General features: G+C 42.4%; 1 protein-coding gene across 1 annotated transcript; it reads left to right on the top strand.

The window, feature by feature from the left end:
• Positions 1-363: 363 nt before the first annotated feature.
• Positions 364-27,580, top strand: ppip5k1a (diphosphoinositol pentakisphosphate kinase 1a). Its single transcript, XM_030794341.1, has 30 exons — positions 364-390; positions 1,958-2,453; positions 2,866-3,061; positions 3,354-3,444; positions 3,655-3,740; positions 4,225-4,379; positions 5,308-5,409; positions 5,748-5,909; positions 6,044-6,165; positions 6,385-6,486; positions 7,793-7,879; positions 7,977-8,052; positions 8,378-8,487; positions 9,164-9,266; positions 9,382-9,493; positions 11,763-11,884; positions 12,174-12,356; positions 12,621-12,762; positions 13,515-13,738; positions 14,821-14,948; positions 15,106-15,220; positions 15,327-15,434; positions 15,890-16,003; positions 16,182-16,322; positions 17,063-17,156; positions 18,767-18,892; positions 20,509-20,571; positions 25,327-25,464; positions 25,788-25,892; positions 26,095-27,580. The coding sequence occupies exons 2-30, from the start codon at positions 2,310-2,312 to the stop codon at positions 26,709-26,711; spliced, it is 4,068 nt and encodes a 1,355-aa protein (XP_030650201.1). The 5' UTR covers positions 364-390; positions 1,958-2,309; the 3' UTR covers positions 26,712-27,580.

Genomic DNA, 27,580 nt, shown 5'->3' with positions numbered 1-27,580 from the left:
CTGATCCCACTGGAGAAAAGTGAGTTTTGTGATCATCTTAACCGTACAAAAATTGATATTTCCTTCCTGTTTACTACCTGCATTTAAAATTTGCCTTTCGTCAGTGAAAGAACAAAACGATACTAACTACGCACAATCCCTGTTACACTACTAGTTCTTGTAGGTTCTCCTCAGAGTGTAGGTAAAGCTCTGCTCAAAATATGCAGTTCCCGATTTTAGCTCCGCCTGTCTCTCTGCTGAGTGGCTGTAATTGAACAAATGCCGTCATCTAATTGGTTCAATCTTTCGTCTACCAAGCAAGTTCTGCGAATCCTAAAGTAAGATTGGTTTCTCTCACAGCCTGTCAGAACAGAGGAAGCAGAGAAAATGTCAACAAAAACGGTTCACTCTGTAAGTAACGGACAAGATTCGGAATTTATAGAGATATAAAACGGTATTCAAACACATTTTCGAATGGCGAAGTATGTCGATGTAGCCAAACGTCTCTGTGTCACAATAATCTAGTTGACACGGTTTCTAATGGCTGAAATGTGTGTCCTGTTTGTCTAGTTACAGTTAACTCAAAGTGTACGGACAGCGAGCTCATCTGGTTAGCTTTTGCTAGCTGGGTATTCTCAGCACTTAGCTAACAAAATCATTATTGCTATGGTGCTGGTGGCAGTGGAGTGGACAAATCGCTTGGATTGAATGGTGTGCTTGACATGCCAGCTGATCGTTCTTTTTCTCTCGCTATTTAACTTTACGTGCAGTCTAATTTACAGTGTTGCAGTGCAGTCTCCTCAGTTTGCTATGCTATGCTATCTTTGGAAAATTGACACTTTGCCATAGGGGTCTGTTCGCTGACCCATTATCTATGCTATACCATTCCGGTGTCACTCGTTCAGTCTGTGTCACACCACCGCGCATTTCCAGTCAGTGTAAACCTCCATACAGTGTCGAGTGTGTTCGGAATCCCGTTTAACGGCAGCTGTGTATGTAAATCGTTTTGCTACACTGCGAATAGCTGATAGCAGGACACTGATAACGTCGCCCGTAACTTACAAGGTCGAGACAAGCTTAAGGAGCGGGCCTTTCTCATACTATTTGAGGATACTACCCAGCTGTTCCAGTTGTGATTTTAGCATATTTTACGACCTGTGATTTTCTGGTAGTATTTGTTGTTTTTCCGGGGAACTGTTTTAAAGAAAAGTTTATTTAAAAATACTGTGGATTGGAATAGTGCACCGCATTTTTAAACTTTTAGAAAGTCACGTCAGTCTGTCTGTGTACATACACCTGTGGATTTACTCCTGCCTCCCACCTGTGAGTGCTGCTCAAACAACAGGTGCAAACAGAAGATTTCAAGTTCCAGCTCTAATCCGTTATGCAGGCTAATCCTGTTAAGTATGGAATTGCTTAACTTAAAATAAATCGCATGCCAAGGTGTATGAAGTATTTCTGTGTTTGAGAGGATTATTTAAATGCCTTTAATTTGTTTTTAGAACTGGTTAATATTCACTTTTGCTAGATTATACACAACCTGTTGGAAAGTAAGATCAATTGATAGATGACTTAGTTACATAAAGTTTTTGCTGAACAGTTTTGTGCTGAATTGGCCATCCCCTTTTCCTTCCATTTTTTTTTTTTTTTTGATATTTTCTGTTAGCATATACAGCACACGTCTCACTGCAGTTCTTCAGACTGCCTTTGCCTTTAAATAGATGATTCATCTTAATCTGAGCTGTGTTTTTAGTTACTATAGTACAGAATTAATAGAAATCGTTGCTGTTGTCCTATTTTCCTGATGACCTGGATGTGATCATTGTGTTTGCTACTGAAAATCGTAATTAAACTGACCGCTCATCATTTGTGACAAGGCCGTATGCTTATTATGAGCTGTTTTGTGTCCTTTGGGCTGTGATGTCATATCGTTTTTGTCCTTTTCATTTTACTAGATGTTTGTCTGTTTCGTTTTCAGGCTGAAAATGTGCTCGCTTACTGCCCAGTCTAAATGTGCTTGCATTTAGAGTTTCTTAAAGGATCAGTGTGACAAATACAAGCTGTGAACCCCTGAGACAGAACATGAGTCTTCATCATCTCCACTCAGTGTCACAGACCACACCTTAGCCACTCATCTTCTTGTCTGAGCACTTTTCTCGAACCAGGAGCACGGCGTACTGCTGCTGTTCATTCCTCAGTGTTTCCCAGTTGGGTGGTGGATAGCAGCTCTGGCCTAGTGCCCACGCTGTTCCTACCCCAGCGGCTGCCAGCGCTGTGTGTTGGCGTGCGATGGCGCGGCAGGACGCTGAGGGTTGTTGGCGTGGACTGTGATGTCAGAGCCCAGCAGCCCCGGCGAGAGCCAGCGCGGCGCTCCCAGATTCTTCGTGGGCTGCGAGGAAGAGGATGAGAGCGAAGGCCTGGACAGCATGAAGACAGACATGGAGCTGTACGAGGATGATGAAGAGGCCGATTCGGTGAGGAAGATCTCAGATCTGACAGGTTTTTGGAGGGAGTCAAAACGATGGTCTATTATTCATATATCGCTCTTAATTTTTTTCTGCTAGGGATTATCCTGCAATTTATTTGGGATGACTTTGTTTTGTTTGTTACTTTTGTTTGTGAGTGAGGTAAATACTGTGAATAAAAGAAAAATGAAATAACGTCTCTCAGTTGTCACAGTTGTCATTATGTGCAGTTGGTCTAGGGAATATACATAAGTGACTTTTGATGGTACACCAGTGGTTTAGTGTCTGGGCCTCAGGGCTATAGAGTGTTCCCAGAGTCTTTTTTTAGAGTAGCCTGAAACCAGTTTTGATTATATCTCTTCGGTGGTATTGGAAGAGTAGTCTGTTCATGCTCAGTATGCCCGTCAATGACATCCCACAGCCCCCGGAGAGACAGATCGTTGTGGGGATCTGTTGTATGATGAAGAAGTCCAAGTCAAAGCCCATGACTCAGATCCTGGAGCGTCTGTGCAAGTTTGAGTACATCACTGTGGTCATCTTCCCCGAGGACGTCATTCTCAACGAGCCTGTGGACAAATGGCCTCTGTGTGACTGCCTCATCTCCTTCCACTCCAAAGGTATCACATGACTACACTGACAGACCACAACACTCGGCGGCATGGTTGCACTCATATCTCCTTAATGTGCCGATAGTTCTATTAAAAGCCCTTTTTTTTAAATGGAGTCCATTTAAAATTCTAGTGGAGTCAGTGCGTTTAGATTGCAGGCAGTTACATGACTCTTTGTACTCAGCTGTACAAAGTGGCTCTCCACCCCCACCCCCTCATAAAAAGAGAAAACGTTTATATGACGTTTTTCTATTTTATAAGCAGCTGTGAACAAACTGTTGTATTTTCTCTGTGTTTGTAGGTTTCCCTCTGGACAAGGCTGTGAGTTATGCTAAACTCAGAAATCCATTGCTCATCAATGACCTGGACATGCAGTATTACATCCAGGACAGGTAGAATTCCCAGGACATTTTTACTGGCCTGGTTGGATGCTTTAGAGTATTTTGAAGTGTTCTTGAAATTTTTTTTTTTTTAGTTTGATTTTTTTTTTGTAGTTGTATATTTATTCATTATTTTATTGACCACTTGAAGTTTTTGAAGTCATCTCTAGTATAATCTATACCTTTGATAAATGAAGACTAAGAGTTCTCTTCTGTTTACAGGAGGGAAGTATATCGTATATTGCAGGAGGAAGGAATAGATTTACCACGTTATGCTGTTTTAAACAGAGATCCAGACAAACCTGATGGTAAGCTAAAGCATACAGTCGACCACTTGTAATTATGTGGCTTATTTTTGTCATTATCCACTAATAATAATAACAATAATAATAATAATAGTAAAATGTATATATATAATTCCTAATGGAAGCAGGTAAAGAATGCCACTCTTATGAATCTGTTTGAGGTGAATGGGGAATTGAGAAACAGGCTTGTCTGAAGAATGAGACTATATAAAGTGCATTCACCCATTATATCTCTGACAGCAGTATCTACAGTACTGCAGGGACTGCGGTCTGCAGATATAAAATAGCCTAAAATTACGACCTGAAAAATTTCCAACTAAAACAGTATTTGCTCTACAAGAAATGGTGTAGGCCTAAATACAGTAAGTTCATCACCTTTCTGCATTAAGGCATTCTTAGGAACACTGTTGTCCTCTACTGTGTTTTTAGTTGAAAAAGTCTGGTGGTAACTCAGTCATAAATTAAAATATTTCTCTTGTCCTCTCAGAATGTAATTTAGTTGAAGGAGAGGATCATGTGGAGGTGAATGGGGAGATCTTCCCAAAGCCGTTTGTGGAGAAACCAGTGTGTGCTGAAGACCATAATGTGTATATTTACTATCCCACCTCAGCAGGAGGAGGTAGCCAAAGGCTCTTCCGAAAGGTGTGTATCACACTTAAATACTGTCCTGATTTTCTGTTCCGGAAAAGCTTTGCTGTCACACTGACACACACGCATAGTGAAAAGGTCCACATGTACACCGGGCTTTGTATGAGGCTGTGTAAGCTAAGAGAACCAGCAGAGTCCGTAATGACTAACCAGGCTGTTTTTGAGCAGAATCTAAAGACTGCATCATAAACTTGAGTTATGGATGGGTGAAATTTGAGAATGATGACTCTGTGACAGTTGTGCCTCACAGCTCTGCAACACATTTCCACAACACAGCTCGAGAACGCAGTCCTGCCACATGAGCATTACGGCTCTGACAGGCCTGTCACCCAGTTCCACTACACAGCTTTTCCACACAGTTTGACCTCATCACTCTTCCACAGAGTCTGAACACATTTCTGTCACACTTCACCTTATATGCACGAATACAGTTCTACCGAACAGCTTTTCCACACAGTTTGACCTCATCACTCTTCCACAGAGTCTGAACACATTTCTGTCACGCTTCACCTTACAGCACGAATACAATTGTACCAAACAGTTTGACCTTATTGCTCTACCATAGAGCATTACCGCATTTCTATCACACTTTAACTCACAGCGTGAATACAATTCCACCACACAGATCTACCATGGGTATAAGAATATAACTTTGCTCTAAAATATGGGTTAAATACATGTTTTTCAACAAGCATTGTACTCATTTGTTGTTGATAACATGAAGTGAAATGCGCTGCCTGATATGGTCTCATGCAGTGATATTCCCTAAGCTAAATGTCATCTTATTGTTTGGAAAAAGAGCTATATTCTGAAGGTCGCTCTGTACTGTATCTTGTTTGCAAATGCAGTGAACTGTGCATATGCAGCTTTAATGAAGTGTGAGAAATGCTTTGGGTGCTGATGATGTTCTTGTTGTGTGTAGATTGGAAGCAGGAGCAGCGTGTATTCTCCAGAGAGCAGCGTAAGAAAGACTGGCTCCTATATATATGAGGAATTTATGCCAACAGATGGCACAGATGTGAAGGTACGTTATCACTTAGAGTGGATGTCTTCCCCTGTATGGATTCATTTATGTACCAGCACTACACAGTAAACTAATCATTTTGCCATAAGAATATACTCACCCTCTTAGACCTCTCACATGACATTCCTGTTTAGGTAGGCGTTTAAAGCACAGACTTGGCTCCGTGACTGAGGTTCGGCAGCTATTTGCCTATGTTTGTTTGTTCAGGTTTCCTCCTGTTAAAGGGTTTTTCCTCTCCATGCTGCAGCACTAGGCTTTGAGCGGGCTTTTAAAATGCACTCTGTGTGGTAAAGTAGGTTTCTCTTCATTCAATGGAGCATATTTGCATTTCAACCCAGGTGTACACTGTAGGGCCTGATTATGCCCATGCCGAGGCTCGGAAATCTCCCGCCCTGGACGGGAAGGTTGAGCGGGACAGTGAGGGGAAAGAAATCCGCTACCCCGTCATGCTCACGGCCATGGAGAAACTGGTGGCACGGAAGGTGTGCCTGGCATTTAAGGTCAGAGACTTCTTTTTTTAATAGTCAGTGTGGTCCTGCATTCAGACCGGTACAGCGCAGTCTTGCTCTGCTTTCCTCATGGCATTTATGAAATGTTTCATTTATTCATTGTGTCTCTGTCTGTCGCAATGCAGCAAACAGTGTGTGGGTTTGACCTCTTGCGAGCAAATGGACACTCATACGTGTGTGATGTCAATGGCTTTAGCTTTGTGAAGAACTCCATGAAGTACTATGATGACTGTGCAAAAATTCTTGGGTAAGCCAGTTTAGTTTCTTTGAATTTATAGGGGTTTTTTTTGTTTTTTTTAATTTAAAGACCTTACATATTATAATTTTGCTCACATTGAAGATTAATATCTAAAGCTTAATCAAAAGTCACCTTAAAGGCTATGTGTAGTTTTTAACTGCGACCTATTGATTTTTGTGGGGTTGTGTGTGTGTTTGTGTTTGTGTGTGTGTGTGTTTGTGTTTTCAGGAACATCGTGATGAGGGAGCTGGCTCCCCAGTTCCAGATTCCCTGGTCAATCCCCACTGAGGCTGAGGACATTCCTATTGTCCCCACCACGTCAGGCACCATGTAAGCACACTCCACCTCTACACATCCATATAGACTCTACTGTTCCTATCACATCAGGCACCATGTAAGCACACTACACCTCCACACTTTCATATAGACTCTACTGTTCCTATCACATCAGTCACCATGTAAGCACACTACACCTCTACACATTCATATAGACTCTACTGCTCCTATCACATCAGGCACCATGTAAGCACACTACACCTCCACACATTCATATAGACTCTACTGTTCCTATCACATCAGGCACCATGTAAGCACACTCCACCTCTACACATCCATATAGACTCTACTGCTCCTATCACATCAGTCACCATGTAAGCACACTACACCTCCACACATCCATATAGACTCTACTGTTCCTATCACATCAGGCACCATGTAAGCACACTCCACCTCTACACATCCATATAGACTCTACTGCTCCGATCACATCAGGCACCATGTAAGCACACTACACCTCTACACATTCATATAGACTCTACTGCTCCTATCACATCAGGCACCATGTAAGCACACTACACCTCCACACATTCATATAGACTCTACTGTTCCTATCACATCAGGCACCATGTAAGCACACTCCACCTCTACACATCCATATAGACTCTACTGTTCCTATCACATCAGTCACCATGTAAGCACACTACACCTCCACACATTCATATAGACTCTACTGTTCCTATCACATCAGTCACCATGTAAGCACACTACACCTCCACACATTCATATAGACTCTACTGTTCCTATCACATCAGGCACCATGTAAGCACACTCCACCTCTACACATCCATATAGACTCTACTGTTCCTATCACATCAGGCACCATGTAAGCACACTACACCTCCACACATTCATATAGACTCTACTGTTCCTATCACATCAGTCACCATGTAAGCACACTACACCTCTACACATTCATATAGACTCTACTGTTCCTATCACATCAGGCACCATGTAAGCACACTACACCTCTACACATTCATATAGACTCTACTGTTCCTATCACATCAGGCACCATGTAAGCACACTCCACCTCTACACATCCATATAGACTCTACTGTTCCTGTCACATCAGGCACCATGTAAGCACACTCTACAGATCTATACACCTCCATAGATCTATACAGACCATAGCACACTGCGGCTCAACTGGTCCATATAGACTCTACTGCTTCCAGCCCTGTCTAAAGCCTTGTCTGCAGAACTGATCCCAGCACATACAGCTAACACATCCAAAACAGTGTGTATGTCAGTGGAATGTGAAGTGATTTAATGATAAATGACTGCTGTGTTCTGACAGGATGGAGCTACGCTGTGTGATTGCCGTGATCCGGCATGGAGATCGCACGCCCAAACAGAAAATGAAGACAGAAGTGAGGAATCCCATGTGAGTTCGGACAAGCCATTACTGTCTTTGTGTAGGAGTCTTGATTCATGAAGAATGCCTGAAACATAAAGAATACTTTTTTTTTTTTTTAAACCAGGTTTTTTGAGTTGTTTGAAAAATATGGTGGATATAAAACCGGTAAACTGAAGTTGAAGAAGCCCAAGCAGCTTCAGGTTGGTGTGATTAGTGTGTGTGTGTGTGTGAATCTTTTTTTGTGTGTGTGTCTTTGATAAATGTGTTTTATTCCGGTTGTGTGTAATGCGTCTGCTTGCTGTAATACTGCAGATGGTCAGGGTGTAACTAATGAGTTATATTTTGTGTCTACATTTGTCTTTGACTGTGTATGAGTAGTGTGTAGTATATTGGGTGTGTGGTATATTGACGCTGTGCTAACTCTAGTGAGCCTGTGTATTGGTTTGCTTGTGTGTACATATATGCATAGTGTAATGTTAGTGCATGCTAACTGTATTGAGTCTGTGTATGATTTGTGTCTCATAGGAGGTGCTGGACATTGCAAGGCAGTTGCTGGCAGATCTGGGCCAGCACAATGACTGTGAGATTGAAGAAAAAAAGTCTAAACTTGAGCAGCTGAAGACGGTTCTTGAGATGTGAGTGATAGATGGATACTAGGCCACTGTATCTGGAACACACCTTTTTCCACAGAGAATACATACTCTTTTGGAACTTTTATTCCAATAAAAATAACACGCATACTTTAAGATGTAGGCCTTTTATTTCAAACTGTCCTCCCCAATAAGAATCACTGATCAGTTCGAGGCTTAAGATTGTGTTTTCTCTCTATGTCACCTTGACTCAGTGTATGTGCTTGGCCACCTACTACGGAAATCTGTTATTGGAGCGTTTTCTTATTGGCCAAGATGTGCATGTAACATGAAGGAAGGATGCTGTCAATTGGTTGCTCAGTTGCTCAGTTCGACAACGTGGAATCTGGGTTTTCTTTTTTCTTCTGCTTTACTGAGACAGAATGCTGTGTGTTATTTGTGCAGGACACAATGACACAGAGAGGTTGCAAAGCGAGGAACAGTGGTATTGTCTTTCTAAATTGTCTTCAGAAGGTGGTTATGTATCGGTGACCGCTTGGGAACGGCCCTGGATCTATTCCTGAGCACCTGCTCTGGCTGGTCAATAAAGTTGTTATCCGAGATGCGTGACCGAGATCAAGAATGTGAGAGCAAGATGGAGGCCGGTGGAGTAGGCTGTACAATTGCACTGTTAACCTCCAGTAAGCCCCCCCCCCTCCTTTTGTTTCCAATCCATTCCCAGGTACGGGCACTTCTCTGGAATTAACCGAAAAGTGCAACTAACCTACCTTCCTCATGGACAACCTAAAACATCCAGTGAAGAGGAAGGTAAGAGAGAGATGTGTGTTTCTGTTGATCTGAATGAAAAACCGTACTAACAGTAACCCACTGCTCATTCATTTTGAAGCTTTGCTTTATGGTGATTGCATTTGTGTGTTGTCTTCAGACAGTCGTAAGGAGGGCCCGTCCCTGTTGTTGGTGCTGAAGTGGGGTGGAGAGCTGACTCCAGCGGGCAGGGTACAGGCTGAGGAGCTGGGCAGAGCGTTCCGTTGCATGTATCCTGGAGGTCAAGGTAGAGTCCTCAACTTTTGTCCTCCTTAACTGCACCATATATACGTGTATGTGTATATATATATATACACACGCATGCGCACACATATTGAATACTGAAATCCCGTTTCGTGGCAGAGCAGCTGTGGCCTTGTACTCTGTTCATTCATGCAGCTGTGCTGATTGTCTCTGTTAGTGGAAGGTCAGGGTTAGTGTCTTTAGCTTCATGCTTCCCTAACTTCATGCCTCCCTAACTATTAATGTGGCCTTGTGTACACAGTCCCCGTGCCCTTAGCAGCGACCTAATTCAGCTACATAATAATTCATCTGTATTAATGACACTGCACATTGATATATGACATACATAGCTGCTGAAATAGAAATATAATAAATGTCATTCCGAACTGGTTTTATCTGAAGCCTTGTTTTTTCAGTGCAGTCTGAAATAGGAATCCTTTGACTTTTTTTTCCTTTTTAAGAGGTTTGAAATTTTTTGTTCTTTCATCATTTTTTGACTCAGAGGTTATTATTAATTTTTCCTTACTCTTTAACAGCAAACCTAAGATTAACTTCACAGACACTGTTCACATTACTATCAGGTTTCATCATCTCTATATTAAACATCCTTATTTCTCTATCTGCTTTGTGAATGAAAAAGGTTCTTTACAGTGTTATATTTAAGGTTATTTGAGGAACCGCATTAGCATTTTACTTTATAATATTTCATTTCAGTGAGTCTGGCAGCATATTTCAGTAGATTGTAATCAGAGTGCCATCAGAATACTGGACACTTTTATTGAATTGAACACCTATACTGAACGTGTCACATAAAATGTATGATTCAGTAACCTTGTAGAAATATTTGACTTCTCATTGACTAAAAAAAAGAAAACTCCACATTTTCTGTTAATCTGCCTCTTCCTCTTCTGCTCTTCATGACTTGTAAATTGGCCAGTAGATGCGAATCCATGGGACGTGAGTGCCCTTGTGACTGTGGTAAGAAGGGGTGTGGAGACTTCTACCTGAATGAACTGCGCTCACACACTTAATACACCCATTGCACTAACTGCACATCATATAACAGCATCAGAGGTCAGAACAGGAGAAGTGTATAATGAGATTGGACTTTATTATAACGAAATGTCTGTAGAATGACAGTAGATCTAAGAAATAACAACAGTCTACAGTGCTTTGCTTGTTAACAGGTAGTTGATAGTCAGTTCCCTACAACTTCCTGTTTTTTTGTTGTTTTTTTTTGGTTTGTTTTTTTTTTTGTTTTTTTGGGGGGGGGGGGCAGGGATTGGCTTAACTGGGAGTTAAAAGCTAGGTCATGTGAAAGGGATAGAGAAAATATTAAAGAGTGTTAAATGAGTAGTATTGAAAGATAGAGGTTTAAAATGTCAGAGCCTGACACATACCAGTAAATTAAAAAATGTCAGAATACCCTCAAAAAAATGTTAGAACCATCTATTCAATAATGTAGTAGTGTGTTATGGTGTATGATATATTAGTTTTTCATTAGTTTGCTGAAAAAAATGAGGTCTTGTTTCTCTGAAGGAGTGATATAGAAGTGTCTTTGTGTACTTTGTGTTTTTAAAGACTGCTAAAGTATATTATGCTATGCATTAAGAATATTTTTGGTTATGTGTGTATTTAATCATAATTTGTTTATTTGGGAAATGGTACTGTCTGAAACAGCTGCATTGGTTTTTGGTTTTCTCTGGGGAATGATCTGTGAGTCACAGTAAGTTTGAAGCAGCCTTTTAAGGACAGTCAGTTAAGTTCAGCCTGTTCAGGGGCAGAAGTTGGGTCACAGTACTGGGGGGGGGGGGGGCTGTGTAAGGTTCTCCTGATTCTTTAGTAAGCCTGTATTTATCTGGATGGTATTTGTGGGAAATGTTCCAAATTTTATTTTTGAAATATTTCAGCATTTCAGATGGGCAGCCCTGAAGTTGTAATTACAACCTTTTTATTCTTTGCAAAATTTAAAAAAAAAAAAAAAAAAAGAGTGAGAAAGCAAAACAAGGGAGTTATTATGCCTTATCACCAGATGTACAAATGTAACACTAAACCGTCTCAGAGTTTTTGTTTTTCTGTAGTTCTTTGTTGTGTCCAGAGCTGTCTGGGGTGCATAAATCTTTTGTGATCATGCCTGTTGTAAAAACTCAGTATAGTAATAGTATGAGTTTAATGAGAAGATTTGACTAATGCATGAGTGAGACCTTAAGTTGGATTAGCTTGTGTTTGTTTATGTTTGGAGCTCATTGTCCTGCTATATCCTTGCATTGTAGGGGATTACGCTGGGTTCCCTGGATGCGGCCTACTACGTCTGCACAGCACCTACCGCCATGACCTGAAGATCTACGCCTCTGATGAGGGCAGAGTTCAGATGACCGCTGCTGCCTTCGCTAAGGTACTATCACTACACCTCTGACTGAAATTAAGTTGAAAGCCTTTGAACTTTCGATTTGGATTGAACAATGTGGCCAGCAAGTGAGTCCACATAGTTAATGCCAGCACTTAAGCCTGTGATTAATCTCTTGGTTAGAATCGAGAATAGAGTGGTGTTTCCCCTGATTAGTCTTAGTGGCTAGTTAGTAGTTCTGGGTATGCCTGCTGTTAGTTCTGATGGTTAGTCCCATTGGTTAATCATTTGGATCGTGACAAATTCCTGTGATTACTCTTCATTGTTTTCTTCCTAGGGCCTGTTGGCACTGGAGGGTGAGCTGACGCCCATCCTGGTACAGATGGTGAAGAGTGCCAACATGAATGGGCTTCTGGATAATGACATCGACTCCCTGAGTGGGTGTCAGCATCGAGTCAAAGCCAGACTTCATGAGATCATGCAGAAGGATCAGGACTTCACAGAGGAGGATTTTGACAGGGTAATATCACGTCTCCTGATGATCCGTGTCAAATTAAGGACCATACAGATATTTATCGTGACGTTGATTGCTTTATTCATTTTATTGAGTGTTTATAGCTTCAGACAGTGAAAAATGATTTGGCTCAGTGAACCCTCTGTTTATCTGGATCCTATTAAAAGAACGAGTCAGACAGGGCAGAGCTGGAGGGGTAAGACCACTGGAGCTCTGACAGCTGAATCCCCTTTTTGAAATCGTTGTTTGCTCTATGTTTCATTTCCCCAGCTGGCTCCGACCTGCAGCTCGTCGTTAGTGAACTCAATGAAAGTTGTCGAGAACCCAGTGCAAACCTGTGACAAGGTCTATGCCCTCATCCAAAGCCTCACCTCTCAGATCCGCAAGAGACTCGAAGACCCCAAATCTGCAGGTCAGCTGTTGTTCCTGTTACTGTTTCAAGTGATTAAAAAAAATCTGTGTAACGTAAGTCTGAATAGTGGCCTTTGCACATTAGGCACAATAATGGTAAAGATTGACCTCTGAATTATTTCACAGGGAGAATTTACATTAGGCAGCAATTTATTATTTCACTGTTGGTGAAACATGTGGTTTGGATAAGTTTTCAGTCAGCAAGCAGGATTCAGAGGCTGTATGACTATGTCTCCATGTTTTCTTATTTTGTTCGGCATAGCAAAACATAACAAGGTCCTGTCAACTCGTTGGGTTTCATTATAATTTGTCCTCCTCATAAAAACTTTTAAAAAGTGATATTATGAAGTTTTGTCATTAAGAAATGGTGTTCCATTGCTTATGTTCTTCAACAGACCTGCATCCACTAATGTATCATCTTCTAGTTGTTTCTTCACATCTTAATCAAATCATGAAATGTTCGATTTTACTATAAAGTGCATCAGCAAGGGACTGCGTACATTAATTCTATAGTTTGTACAATTTATTTTTGATGAGTCGCTCGTGTTTTGTCATTGAATGATAAGGGGAAAAATTGACTGAAAATGGTCAGAAAGATCATTCTTATTACCGTTTTTGTTCTCTTTTGTCTACCGGTATTTCCTTTTTCTCTGTACGCTATCAAATCAAAATACTTTTCTTTTAACATCTCTTATTATCATCAAGTTTACAAGTGTGAAAATCTTTTAAAAATCTATTTTTTTTTCCTCACAGACTTGCAGCTGTATCACAGTGAGACCCTGGAGCTGATGTTGCAGCGCTGGTCCAAACTGGAGCGGGATTTCCGCATGAAGAGTGGCCGTTACGACATCAGCAAGATCCCAGACATCTACGACTGCGTGAAATATGACGTCCAGCACAACAGCTCTCTGGGCCTGGAGGACACGTTGGAGCTGTTCACGCTCTCGCGAGCTTTAGCTGACATCATCATACCTCAGGTACTCTCTCAGAGACAGTGACATCATCATACCTCAGGTACTCTCTCAGGGACAGTGACATCATACCTCAGGTACTCTCTCCGAGACAGTGACATCATCATACCTCAGGTAATCTCTCGGAGACAGTGACATCATCATACCTCAGGTGCTCTCTCAGGGACAGTGACATCATCATACCTCAGGTACTCTCTCAGAGACAGTGACATCATCATACCTCAGGTACTCTCTCAGGGACAGTGACCTCATCATACCTCAAGTACTCTCTCAGAGACAGTGACATCATCATACCTCAGGTACTCTCTCAGGGACAGTGACATCATCATACCTCAGGTACTCTCTCAGAGACAGTGACATCATCATACCTCAGGTACTCTCTCAGAGACAGTGACATCATCATACCTCAGGTACTCACTCAGGGACAGTGACCTCATCATACCTCAGGTACTCTCTCAGAGACAGTGACATCATCATACCTCAGGTACTCTCTCAGAGACAGTGACATCATCATACCTCAGGTACTCTCTCAGAGACAGTGACATCATCATACCTCAAGTACTCTCTCAGAGACAGGCTGGTAAATGCCCTCTGCCTAATTATTTACAAATACCAAACCGTCTCTGTCCATTACAGTATAGAGCAGTATTAGAGCATGGGTTTGGAATGTCAGATTATGACTCTCCATCCCTCTAATGTTTTTACGCTCTTGTGCTGACCTTGGATGAATTTCGATAGCTGCATTAAGCTTTCATTAAGAGTAACATGAGTCCTTTCAAAGGGCAAAATCTGTGTTTTTCTTTTAGATCAGATCAGCGGTATAGTCAGCTACTAGTGAGACGTCTGTGTAGTCTCTTATCGTAGCCAGGCAGTCAGAAGCTGCTGTTTGCTGAAACCTCTGATCCTATGATGAATGATGAATGAGAGCAGACAGAGTGTGTGGTGGCAGTCTAGTCAGCTTCAGTCTGAGTTTGACCATCTGTCCGTCACAGTAAGGCCCTGTCTTTCTGTCAGCTGGTTCATAGGCAGGCTAAAACCTGCCGGACCAGTGTTAATGCGCTGTGTTCTTGTGCACTGCGACTCTGCAGGAATATGGCATCAGTAAAGTGGAGAAGCTGAACATTTCGTATGCATACTGCCTCCCACTCATCAAAAAAATCCAGCTAGACCTGCAGAGGACCCACGAGGATGAGTCTGTCAATAAGCTTCACCCTCTGTGAGTGTGTGTCCTGTACTGCCAACTCCCTTTCTCTCTCACACACTCCCAAGCCTGCCCTTTTTATAGCCTAATACTGTCATGCTGCTATTCTTATAGTTCATCACTATGTGTGTGTGTGTGTCTGTGTCTGTGTGTCTGCATGTCTATCTGTCAGGTATTCCCGTGGAGTTTTGTCCCCAGGCCGGCATGTACGAACACGACTGTATTTCACCAGTGAGAGTCATGTCCATTCTCTGCTTAGTATCTTCCGCTACGGAGGTCTGCTGGATGTAAGTGAAGAGCCAAAGACAGAAAGAGATAAACACAGTGATGGTGAGATAGAGAAGGCTGTCATCAGGCTCTGTGTGTGTGTGTGTGTGTGTGTGTGTGTTACAGGAGGAAAAGGATCAGCAGTGGAAGCGTGCCATGGACTATCTAAGTGCTGTTTCTGAGCTGAACTACATGACTCAGATTGTCATCATGCTTTATGAGGACAACAACAAGGTACAGTGTGTCCTTCTCCAGAATGTCCCGCCACATAAACCACAAATCCCGTCTGGATCAAAAAGGCATTGGAACTATGTGAATGGCCACACCCTGCCCCAGTACTTTTACATGGCCCTGTTATGTTGTGTCTATTTCTAAGAAAACTGTAGTTATTAAAGTGCTATCTGGACTGACTATGCTGAAGCAATTCCAAAGAAGCAACCCATGAATGAGTCTTTGTCAGAACTGCCATCTGTTGGATTTATTAAGAGAGCAAAATTACAAGGAAAGGGAGCGATGAAGAGATTTGGGACTATGGCCCCATCACTTAAACACTTCAAGTGTTTCTCTGACTCTGACCCAAACACAAAAGCGAACAGTGTGTTATCTCTTGACTTCCGAGAAACGCGGGACCCATGTCACCCCCTTATTCGTGAATTAACCTTTAAAATGGTCTCTGGAACGTTCCGCAGGATCCCTCTTCGGAGGAGCGTTTCCACGTGGAGCTGCACTTTAGCCCCGGGGTGAAAGTGTGTGAGGAGGAAAATGCACCAATGGGCTTTGGGTTCAGACCTGCCTCTGCAGAGGTAAGCAATCTTCACACTCTCTCTCTCTCTCACTCTCTCTCTCTCTCTCTCTCTCTCTCAGCCTTCCAAGATGGTCATTACAACAGACGAGAGAGGTGAAGTTTGCTTAATGTTTGCATGCCTCTCTGTTCTTGTCCGTGCGCATGTGGGTGCGTGTGCGTGTGTGCGCTTGGCATAGAACGAACAGAAGCAGACAGATCCTGGTAGTTTGGAGAATCTTGTACGTGATGAAGTGGACCGGGCAGTGCCATTGTCAGAACCCGTCAGTACACAGAAGAGATCTCCGCTCATACGCAACCGCAAAACTGGTTCCATGGAGGTAAACGCATAAACACTGACTGCTCTACTATTACTGCAATACTGATTACATCAGGATTCAAGACCCTCTTCAGTGAGCTTCAAGGTTTTTTCTGCTTTTTATCTGTTTTGCAAAATGAGGTTTACTTCTGCAAAATGGTTTCATGTATAAAAATGATATGAAAGCAGAAGTAAATGTTAAGAATGATGTATTTCTGTTTTTGCATTCATGATGTACCAAGGGTTTGTTACTAACGTTACTAATGTAAAAAATAGAAATATGTTTTGAAAATCTGCGACATCATGTCTGCTGGAGTTTGGAAGTTTGGCAGTTGGAGCTCTCATAACAGTGTCTGTGATATTTATGCTCTTATGGGGTGTCTTGTATGTGCATGCTTCTAAATATGGCAGGGACTGCTTTCTTTGTGGTGTACATGTCAGAGCCAGTAGGATTCTTTCACAGCAGGCACAAGTTTCAAAGTTTTTGTAGTGAAAGGAGATGGTGAGGTGGGATATCTTGGTGTTTGAGAAAGTTTTTGAGTGTGTGGAATTAGCCCAGCCCAAAAATGTTGTCTCTGGAACCATGGCTGTGCTCTGAGCCTGTCAGACAGCTGTGTTTGCGGTTTCAGGCCTACTCACTTATCTCATGCAAGAGGAAGGCTTGGTGGTTTAAGAGGGGTACCTAAGTGTGTGTGTGTGTGTGTGTGTGTGTGTATGTGTGTGTGTGCCTGTGTGTGTGCGGGTGTGTATGTTTGTCTGCAGGTCCTGTCAGAAACCTCGTCCTCTAAGGCTGCAAGCTATCGTCTCTTCCCCTCATGCTCTCGCCAGTCCCCGGAGATGAAGCAGAGTGGATTAGGTTGGTGTCACCTTTCTGTTTTTCAGCTATAGCTCCACGTTTTCCTGCTGTCAGGAAAACACAAGGATGGTGCTCAGAGTTCAAACTGCCGAGTGACCTTGGAATTCTGAATCCCTATTGAGCACTCAAAAACAGTTTAATCAGAGTTGAGTTTCATTGGGAGTGGTATGTATGTTAAAAGGTTTTAGCCTGCACCATTTTACATACGGTCACAGATATTTACAGTGGAGCCCCTTTTGCAAATGTAGTTCTGTCTGATTTAACGATGGAAAGACTTAATAAAACGAAGAGATTTAGTCATAATTTAACTATTGGGCAAGCCTTAAAAAACAATGGGCAACAGACAACTCCATGTGCACAGAGTTACATATATATGTGTGTGTGTGTGTGTGTGTGTGTGTGTGTGTGTGTGTGTGTGTGTGTATATATATATACACACACACACACACACACATACATACACACAAACATACATGGTATTATCTGTGTATATATACACACACACATACACACACACAGTGTGTGTATATATATATATATATATATATATATATATATATATATATATAAAATACCAAAATATGACCTTTAGTGAAATTAAAAAGCATGCAGACTAAAATACTTTCCGTATGGTCCAACTACAAGAATGCAGTTTCACATAAAACTTAATTATACTAACAAAGTAAAAGAAAACAAGCAACTAAGATTTTAACAAAGTTGAATTTCATAGACGTGCTTCATTTACACAGGTTATTCCACACCCGGTTAGACCAACCTCAGCGGTTAAGACTGCAGGGTGGAATTTTGTAAGCACACAATGAGTGCTCAGTCAGTGAATTAATCTGCGGAGGAGACAAATTTGCACTCTCATCAGCTGCAAATATTGGTGATTCCTTTCGACCCAAAAAGCCCCTGATATCCCATAACCTTATATTTAAGACTGATTTCTCAACGAAAGTTGGAATATATTCTCCCTTCTTTCATATTCTGTCTGGTCTCCGGTGGTTTGACCAATGAAGTGAATGCAGGTTACATTCTAATGTAGACCAATGCAGTTTAACTGGCATTCTGTCTGTGACATTCTAATGTAGACCAATACAGTTGAACTGTCATTCTGTCTGTGACATTCTAATGTAGACCGATATAGTTTAACTGGCATTCTGTCTGTGACATTCTAATGTAGACCGATACAGTTTAACTGGCATTCTGTCTGTGACATTCTAATGTAGACCGATACAGTTTAACTGGCATTCTGTCTGTGACATTCTAATGTAGACCGATACAGTTTAACTGGCATTCTGTCTGTGACATTCTAATGTAGACCGATACAGTTTAACTGGCATTCTGTCTGTGACATTCTAATGTAGACCGATACAGTTTAACTGGCATTCTGTCTGTGACATTCTAATGTAGACCGATACAGTTTAACTGGCATTCTGTCTGTGAGTTTCCATGTGACCGAAGCTCACGTAGGTCTAATGGATTTAGCGTTTGTCAGTCATCAGCAATTAACATCCCACTGACGTAAGTGAAGGTAATTGAGATGGTGGATGGTTAAAATAAGTGCACGTGATGTGGTGTCGAACTAACAGCCTGCTCTAACCCCACAGGCTCACAATGTGCAGGACTCTTCAGTACTACTGTCCTTGGGGGGTCCTCTAGTGCCCCCAACCTGCAGGACTACGCACGTACACATCGCAAAAAATTCTCCTCTGGCAGTTTGTCCTATAAAGACGGTATGTTTCCCCCAGACCCGTTTAACCTGTTGTTTAGACAAAATGTGGGAATTTGCAGAGGTCATTCTACACACACAGAGCACTGTTAGATATGTTGAGGGTAGACTTTTTTTTTTTTTTTTCTATTTCAGAGTAGCAAAGTACACATTTATAAATGGAGTTCATAGTTTGTGTGGCTCACAGAGAAATGTGGAGTCCGTGTGTTGTTTTCATTCACTATCACGCAAAAGGTTGTGTGTGTAACCTGCTCATCTCTGTTCTCTCTCATTGTAAAGGGCCATATGTCTGTGTCCCTCAGTTTTACCTGCAGATTTAAATGTTGTTTTTTTTTGTTTTTTTTTTTTAGTTTTACTCACAGGCTTGACTGTATATGTTTTCAGATAATTATAATAACTGGAGGAAATTGCTTAGCTACTGAGTATGTCCCCACCATTTTGCCAATCTTTTTTTTATTTGGACTATGCATTGATGGTAGTGTTTTCAACTAGTTATTTATGACATCTGAGTTCTCTTTGAGAAACAGTATTTTCAGTGGATTCAGTTGTGAAATTCTTGTCTTTCTTGAGCGTTCTTTGATATTCGCTCTTTGAGCAGTGGTGTAGTCCACTAGATGTCAGCATGGAAGTGCGGATCCATGTTTTATTTTCCACCTGGGGTGGTCATTTTTAAGGCTGCGTTGAGAGTTTTGTGTGGAAAGTCTTTTTTTTTTTTTTTTTTTGTCTACATGTCATTTTGTCTCATTCGTCTGTGCATTTGCTCCTGTGTACGCCTTAAGGTTTGTGAAATGTGGATGTGAATGTTGTTCAGTGTGCAGGCACAGCCTGTTCTCATACTGATTTACACACAGTGGATTTGTCAGCCATCTCCTCATTTTCACCTCTGTCTACACCCGAATATACATCCCTGTACGCTTATCTTGTGTGGTGTGTGGTGTGTGGTGTGTGTGTGTGTGTGTGTGTGTGAGCTGTGTTAGTTGAGGGGGTGGGAATAAGCATTGTTCTCTGCATGCTTATGTGTTTTTTGCTGTTAATGAGGTGTTGATCAGTAAAGCGTTTTTTTTTTTTTCTCTCTCTTTCTTTTTTCCTGAGGCTGTGGGGTTGGGAGTCTTGTCTGCGGAGAAATCACTTTGACCTGTGCTCTTTCAGTAGAACTGCAGATAACTGAGAGGGATCGAATGGCTAGGGCTCTCTCTGGTTAATGAGTGTAATTTTTGTAAATACTGGATAGGATAAACAGCTTCAGTTTAAGGACTACGCATTACAAACACACATCAACACAGTAATCCAATGTGCACCACAATAAACAGCACTGTCATTATGTGTGATTCTGTCTGTCCTGGTGTCTCTCTGTTTATCAAATGTCAGAGCAAAGCTGTTAATTAATAAGGCTCTTCTGTCCTCAAAATATCACACTAGAACTGCAAAATGTTCCCTCTCGCTTACTCCCTATGTCATTCTGTAGAGCTAAAGCGTATAAAGTGGCAGTTAGCCCAGATTCTGCTGTGCTAATTATCCTGAATTATCCTATCATTAAAGCAAACCTAGTCTCCCCTCCCCAATCCTGTGCCAATGCCCTGTGGCAGATAGTAACACTAGTGACCTTTTCTATTTCCTCAGAGTTGTTGTCAATGCCGGCAGTAAAGCGATTTTCTGTGTCGTTTGCAAAGCATCCGACTAATGGTACGTCTGCTTCTTTCAAGTATTTCCACTTCTTTAACTTCCCTGGTCTTGCATGCCTGTGGAAAACGCCTTTTTTTGTTTTGTTTTTTTTTTTACCTTTTTATTTCACACCGCTCACTTCCATGTTTCTTCTAAACCATTAATGTTTCTTTGACTTTGTCCACTTGCCTGAGGCTACTCCCACTCTTTCGTCATTCATCCATGCTGTTTTGATCATCCATCCATCCTGTTTTGACCTCCTGCAAAAATGCACACTCTCACCCAGCGACTCAGTGTTTACAAGGGATAGACTATAGAATGTGGTGTGGGTGTGTGCATGTTGTGTACACATGTGCACGTGTGTGTATGTGAGAGAGAGAGAGAGAGAGAGAGAGAGAGGTAAAGCGTGTATAAATGTGTGTATGATATTGTGTGAACTAATTGAAAATGTGATCAGGTCTTCTTCTTGCCTAATTTGGTCTGCTTGGCTGACATTGAACATTACAATTTTATAACTGTTAAATATTTTTCTCTGAATTTAGAGTGGAATTTTCAGCAGTTTGAACTGATGGATTCACATTGATTTGCTAACAGGGACAGCTTCCAGGGAGAGCTTCCCTGCTTCCACTCACTGGTTTTGTTTTTATGTAAAAGTATTTCACTATACACTGAGATGAATGTGTTTGTGTCTGTTGGTGATGTCAGATGTGTTGATGTGCTACAGATCTCTGTTCATTGTCCTTCTGTAGTTGTGAAGGGGAAACAGTTGTGAATGTTTTGATGTTTTGTTTTTTGTGTGTGTGTGTGTGCGTGTGCGTGTGTGTGAGATGTAGGCTGAAGGCTGGCCTACAGAAACCCATTAGACATAATCACACGGAATGTAAACTGTCCATAATGATGATGTGTATAATGCACTGAGTTGTGTGGCATAGTTAGTGTGTGAATGAAGAGGGATTTGATTTGGTGACTCTCAGCAGAGGACGTTACTCTATGTCAGTGTTTTTTCTCTCGGTGATTTGTTCTCTGTGTAGATGGTACTGTGCATGTTTTGATACATTAAGGGAGAGACTCACATACACCTACACACACGTGCATACAGAGACCAGCACCCGGAGACCACACTACAGTTAAATCCCACACACTCCCAAACCACACAGCGCTTTAGAAATCCTCTGGAAATCAGGCCCAGTTTGTCATACTTTTCTCTCTGTTCTCCCTTTCATTTGGAAGGAATTAGAGCCTTGTCTCACTTTTCCCTTTCTTCTTACTGAGGAGTGGTACGTTACATTACAGACTTAACTGAGAAAGCTCTTAATTTCTGGAGTTCTGCTGGCAGGGTTGCCAGTGGTTACCTTTATATATGTTACATGTTGTGTCATAAAACACCTAACATGTCAATAAAATTAAACTCAGGAAATCGCATCATATATACCAGGAATTTAAGCTTGGCAGCCCTGCCTCTCAAGAACTGTCATACTTTGTGTGTGTGTGTGTGTGTGTGTGTGTGTGTGTGTGTTAACAGAGGGAGAAGAAGAGAGTGAGATTGTATCATCCTCAGTGTTTCACAGGAGCCATTTTGCCAGTGTGTGTAGTCAGAGTGAAAAACAGTCAGACATTGTCCTGCATGGAGTAATTTCATCGGTAAGACTGATACGACAGCTTTGAAGGGTTTTAAATAAATCATGATCAGAAATCATGTGGTGTAGAGTGATTTTCAGGTTCTTACTCTGGTGTTTTCTCTGGCAGAGTGTTTTTAGTGTCTAGGTTTAGTCTCGGATTGCTCTTGTTTACTACCTCTGTCTTCTCTTTGAGAAACAGTATTTCAGGACAGTCCATGTTAACTGGGCTGACACTGGCCGTGCATTGGAGGATGGCCGCCTCAGTATTTATTTATTTATTCATTTATAAAGTCTTAAATAAAAGCTCACAAAGTGTCAGAGATTGGCAGGAAGATAGGGACGGTTCACTTATTGTTCTCTAACCAGTTTTGTATTGAAATTCCTCTAGATTTTTCTAGTTAGTTGTAAGGTGTTGAATTGGTCTTAACTCTTGTGTTTATTGCTTTAGTGGCATGTTAATGTTATGAATATCATCCAGATGAACTGAGGGTCTAAAAGAGCTGGACTGGGTTTGGTTTGATATTCAGCTGTGTTCACTTTAGGGACGCAGGACGACTCCTTCGCATTGGACATTAGAGCATCTCTGTGGTGGGCTGGAGCAGGTAATAATTAGTCCACCAACAGGCTCACCTGGATTCAGTGAATGGACGTGACTGAACTAAAATTGTGTGACGTGCACGTCAAATGGGCCTGTGACCCACTTTGACACTCTACAGGAGTGCTGGTGTGCTGACTGCCGTGCTGTTTCTCCCCGAAATTCAAACTGTGGATTTCCAGCATGTATGTTTTGATAATTATTTAAATGGTCCTAGTTGAGGAATGCTCCTTTTTGGTGCTCTCGCTCCATGCTCTGGACTAGAGAGTTGTCATGGAGTGTCACCTCTGGAGAATGTTATTTGAATGTCTTTGAAGAGGAGCATAAATGTCTAACGTTACAGGCATGATGACTACATGGGAGCGGTGGAATTTTCGCCGCCGGTTTTTTAGATGGAGCGCCGCACTGTCCATGCGTGTGAATGAATGATTTGTCTTAAGCCGTGTCTCTGCTAGGAGTGAATAGGTCAAACTGTTGATTGATCTCCAGTGGCATTTGACTGAAGACAGACCACTGCTCTGTGGGCATGTGTGAGCCAGTGAGACTGTCAGTGTCCCCCACCCCCACACCCCCACCCCCACACCCCACTCTGTCCTGTTCTTCCTCGCTCTACCTCTTCTTCCTTCAGAACCCCTGGAGGAGCACCACGTTGCCACGCTGCTGCGGCGTTTCTCCACTGATCCGTCCCTCAGCCGCCCACTTTCTCTGGACAGCACTTTGGCACACCATCTCAATCAATGCTCCTACCACCTCCGTCTCTTCCGCAACTGGTTAATCTCCGGCAAGGACCCGCTAGAGTATCTCTACGGTCAGCCTGCAGCCTCTCTCTGTCTCTCTCTCAGGCTGCCAGCACACTGATCTACGCTTGAGTGCTGCTCCCATACAGCATGCCATGCTTTCAGTCTAAAGCTGCTTACCTCAAGTCGTTTTGGTTTTGGTTTTTTGGTTTTTCGACCAGTGCATATTAACTTGTAGACTCTGTAAAGATTGTATTGGTTTTTATTTTAGAGTAACGAACCATGTATTTGAGAGTATTCTATGCATTGGGTTATGTTGGATGGTAATTAAGTTTGCTAGCTGGCTGGAAAAAACCCTGGCCGGGTGCATCGGCAGTTGCATGTTAGTGGCGATCTCGTTTTGATTCTCCGTAATGCTTGATGTTTGAGTTCTGACTGGTTTTTGCATGTTTGGAGAGATATACAGACAGAGGTGCATGCATAAATTTTGCAGTCATTTGTGAAAAACTGGCAGTATGATGAACTGATAATGGAAGTAGCTGTTTGTGGAGACCACAGAGATGACAGAGAAGAGGCAGGAAGAGAGGCTGATGTGCTTATGAAAAAGAAGCTGTAGTTAGGCGTGTACAGTTGTATGTATTGTAGCGACTAGAAAATATAAAGTCATGTCCAGTTATTAGCTCTGTAGACAGACCAGTGAAAAGGGATTATGTGGCATGTGTCGGACAGAATGACCAGTAAAGATGTCTGGTTTGACCGAGAAACCCTTTCTTTACTACAGCGTTAGATTGGTACTAGACACACGCCACATTCCAGAAGTTGCTGTTTTAAGCCTCGGTTGAGTCAGTATGTAGCTTTTTGCCCTTAACGCTAAACTCAGTGGTACGTCCTGTATGGCTGTAGTGTTTAGTGCATGTATGTAATGGAGAAACATTGGAGAAATGTCCAAATTCACTCTCTCATCTCAGCATTTTTCCCATCCATCCTCCATTTCCATCCTTCAGAATTCACGTCCCCTCATTGAATTTCTCTTCTTTATAGTTTGTCGTCCATCCTATATGCTAACACTTCTCCAGTTAAATATGATGTCCCCCTAATGGTTGCCAGTATGGGCTGGGTCGGGTTAAGTTGTTTTTCTTTTTACAGTTTGGACAAATCCCCCCCCCTACATTTGTAATGTAAAATATACATGAAACGGATAATATATTTGTCTTCTTTCATAAAATGTGTACAGTTATGCCTTGTTTGTACTGTTTGCAGCTACTATATATTCTGAAAGTGAAATGTGCCTTTTGTTTGAGTGTGGTCTCATGCTAACCTGCCTGTGTGTTATCCTCTAATTTATATGGTGGTTTGCAGACAGATGAATGAATGGGATCAGACTACAGAAATATGAAGTCATAACTTCTATTTGTACACAGTTGCAAGGAATGTGTGGGTTATGTTGTACAGTGTTCGATTTAGGTTGGTGATACATAGATCAAAAGGGTGTGTATGTGATACATGTACAGTAAGAGTGTGCTGTGGTTGAGTTTTACAGGTGAAGGAAATGTGAATGAGTTGATGAGTGGACAAGTTAAGCTTCCTCAGTAAGGCTCTTTGGGTGGCATATTCCTCAGAGCTGGTATGAGGAATCACCTTTACACACACTGATATGTGTCTGTTTGTGGTGTATGTGTGTGTGTCTGTCTGTTTGGGGTCTGTTTGTGTGTGTTGGTGTGTATGTGTATGTGTGTGTCTGTGTGTGTGTGTGTGTGTGTGTGTGTGTGTGTGTGTGTGTGTGTGCGTGTGCGTGCGCGCGTGCGTGTGTGTTTTCTGTTTGCAGGGTTTGAAGGCTGCTCTATGGTGCCCTCCATCTACCCTCTGGAGACACTCCATAACTCTCTGTCACTTAAACAGGTGGATGAGTTCTTGACCACTGTTTGTGAGAACGCTGTGGATGCCCACAACAGGACCTCAAGAGGTACAAGTGCTCGTCCAAACTGCTCCCTACCCTAATAAATGTTGTGTTACCCTGTTTTATGCTCTGTATATGTGCGTGGGTAAATATATGTGTGTCTGATTGTGCGTTTTTGTGTGTGTGTGCCTGTGTGCTTTATCCTGAGTGTGACAGTGTGTGTGTGTGTGTGTGTGTGTGATATACACTCTGAGTGTGGCTCAGTGTGGGCGTGTAGGATAGGAATTCTCGGTGTGGTACTGTGGGTTACTCTGTTTTTCTGTGTTTGGTTTGGGACAGTCCTCTGTTATCTCAAATGGGTGTGCTCCTGTTTCCTGCAGCTCTCTCAGCAATGTTTGACAGTCACAATCCACCATGTATGGACGCATATCTTCCTCAGAGAGTGCTGTCTTCCTCTGTTTCTTTACGCCAACGGTCTGATCGCCCACCCTGGTGTGAGTGCACAGTCTTTTACAATCTGTAGTGCCCATGGGCTGTTTTCCCCTTGATTGGATCAAGAATTGTCTGAGCAGGGGAGTGTTTGGTTTACAGTGGCTATATAACAGATACATGTTGCATGCATGCTTTTTGTGTGTGTGTGTGTGTGTGTGTGTGTGTATGTGTGTGTTTTGTTTTGTTTTGTGTTGTATTATACAGATAGCAGCGGGCCCTCTAGCACAGTATCCAGTGCTGGCCCGTCCTCCCCAACTACAGCAGACACATCCCCGCGCTTCAGCTTCAGCGAGAAAATCTCCCTTACCCCTCAGAGCAGTGAGGAGGCTCACCTTGGACCTCACGCTACCAACCAGCCCACTTCGGTCACAAGCCATCCCCTCAGCCCACCCTCGGACGCCAGTCCAACCACTGAGCCCCCACCAACCGATGACCTGCTGTCTTCCAGTAAGGCCTTTGACTCAGAGACTCCCAGTAATGACGATAAACCAGTTTCCAGCACAGACTACACTGCCGCTGACACTCTGAGAGCCAGCCCTGACGGTGATGTTGTTAAGGAGGCTCAAAGCACCGAGGAGGTTGTCTCCTCCTCTCTTTCTGACCTCCCCCTCCATATGGAATCATTCTGTGGACTGCCAGGCTCACTCCCCGTCTTGCTGGAGCTCAGAGAGAGTAGCTCCGAGGCCGGGTCCAGCGCTCAGACACCGCTCAGCCCGGAAGAACCGGACGAATTCTTCGACACGCAGGAGACGGTGGAGCTGTGGAGGAACAATTCTGGAACTCCTGTGGAAGTGGGAGCTCCACATGTATCTGAGCCCTGAGAACCCTAAAGAGGGAACAGAGACGAAACACACACGTGTGCACACGCAGCTCTCCTTCTCTTATCTGTCCTGTGTAGTTTCTGTAGTGCTATACAGCGTCTTGCCTACAGTGTGCTGTGGTCCGCATACTGGGATTAGATGAAGAGGCCCAGTGACGGTGCACTGGGGGTTAGTGTGGAGCCTTAGTGCAATACTCATCACAATGAGAGGCTTAGCACAATACTCACACGGTGAGAAGCTCTGGTTATCTGGTAACAGAATTAGTGTTTTCGCTTGTGCTTTTGTTTTGTTTGATCAAAAATGCTTTCATTTAGCATGTTGGACCTATGGCTCTAAACTGTTGTGTATCTTTATTTGTTACCGCTGACGGTGATCGAAGTTTGGCCAGTGAGGATGTGAAAAGTATTAAACATATTGTAGCATCATTGTTGATCACGGGCAGGATTTGATTCAGTGTTTTGTTTTATTTTTTTCTTTCTATTAAATCGGTTACTTTTGTACTTTGAGGGGGTTTTTTTTCCTGAAAGGAATGAACTCAATGCCTTTCCCAGTGAGAAGCATGAGTACGTATGGAGTGGTGTGTGTAGGGGCATAGCTAATGAAATGCAACATTGCCTCTCTACACTGAACTCTGAGCTCTAGAAGAGCTCTTGAAGGACCCAGCCACTAGGCTGTCTGATTACAGCATGACATGAGACAGCATATGTCGTGATGAAAAATGGTCAGGAGAAGAAGGAAAAAAAAAAAAGCTAGTGTGTTTGCTTTTGCCAAAGCATCCTCTGCCACTGTAATGTATCCTTAATGAAATCATACTGAATAAATGTCTGTTTATGAATATATTTAACAGATATAGAGTGTACTTTCAGACA

The sequence above is a fragment of the Chanos chanos genome, chromosome 2 (assembly GCF_902362185.1).
Source record: "Chanos chanos chromosome 2, fChaCha1.1, whole genome shotgun sequence".
Lineage (NCBI taxonomy): Eukaryota > Metazoa > Chordata > Actinopteri > Gonorynchiformes > Chanidae > Chanos > Chanos chanos.
Note: the sequence above shows the minus strand (reverse complement) of the source record. Positions and strands in the feature narration are given on the sequence as shown.

What these genes read in the sequence shown, in the direction of transcription:
- ppip5k1a (XM_030794341.1), top strand. Translation starts at nt 2,310, where the DNA reads ATGTCAGAGCCCAGCAGCCCCGGCGAGAGCCAGCGCGGCGCTCCCAGA. An exon ending in AGAAGCCCAAGCAGCTTCAG is followed by an intron (nt 8,053 to 8,377) that starts GTTGGTGTGATT and finishes TGTGTCTCATAG; the next exon opens with GAGGTGCTGGACATTGCAAG. An exon ending in GTCTGATCGCCCACCCTGGT is followed by an intron (nt 25,893 to 26,094) that starts GTGAGTGCACAG and finishes TGTATTATACAG; the next exon opens with ATAGCAGCGGGCCCTCTAGC.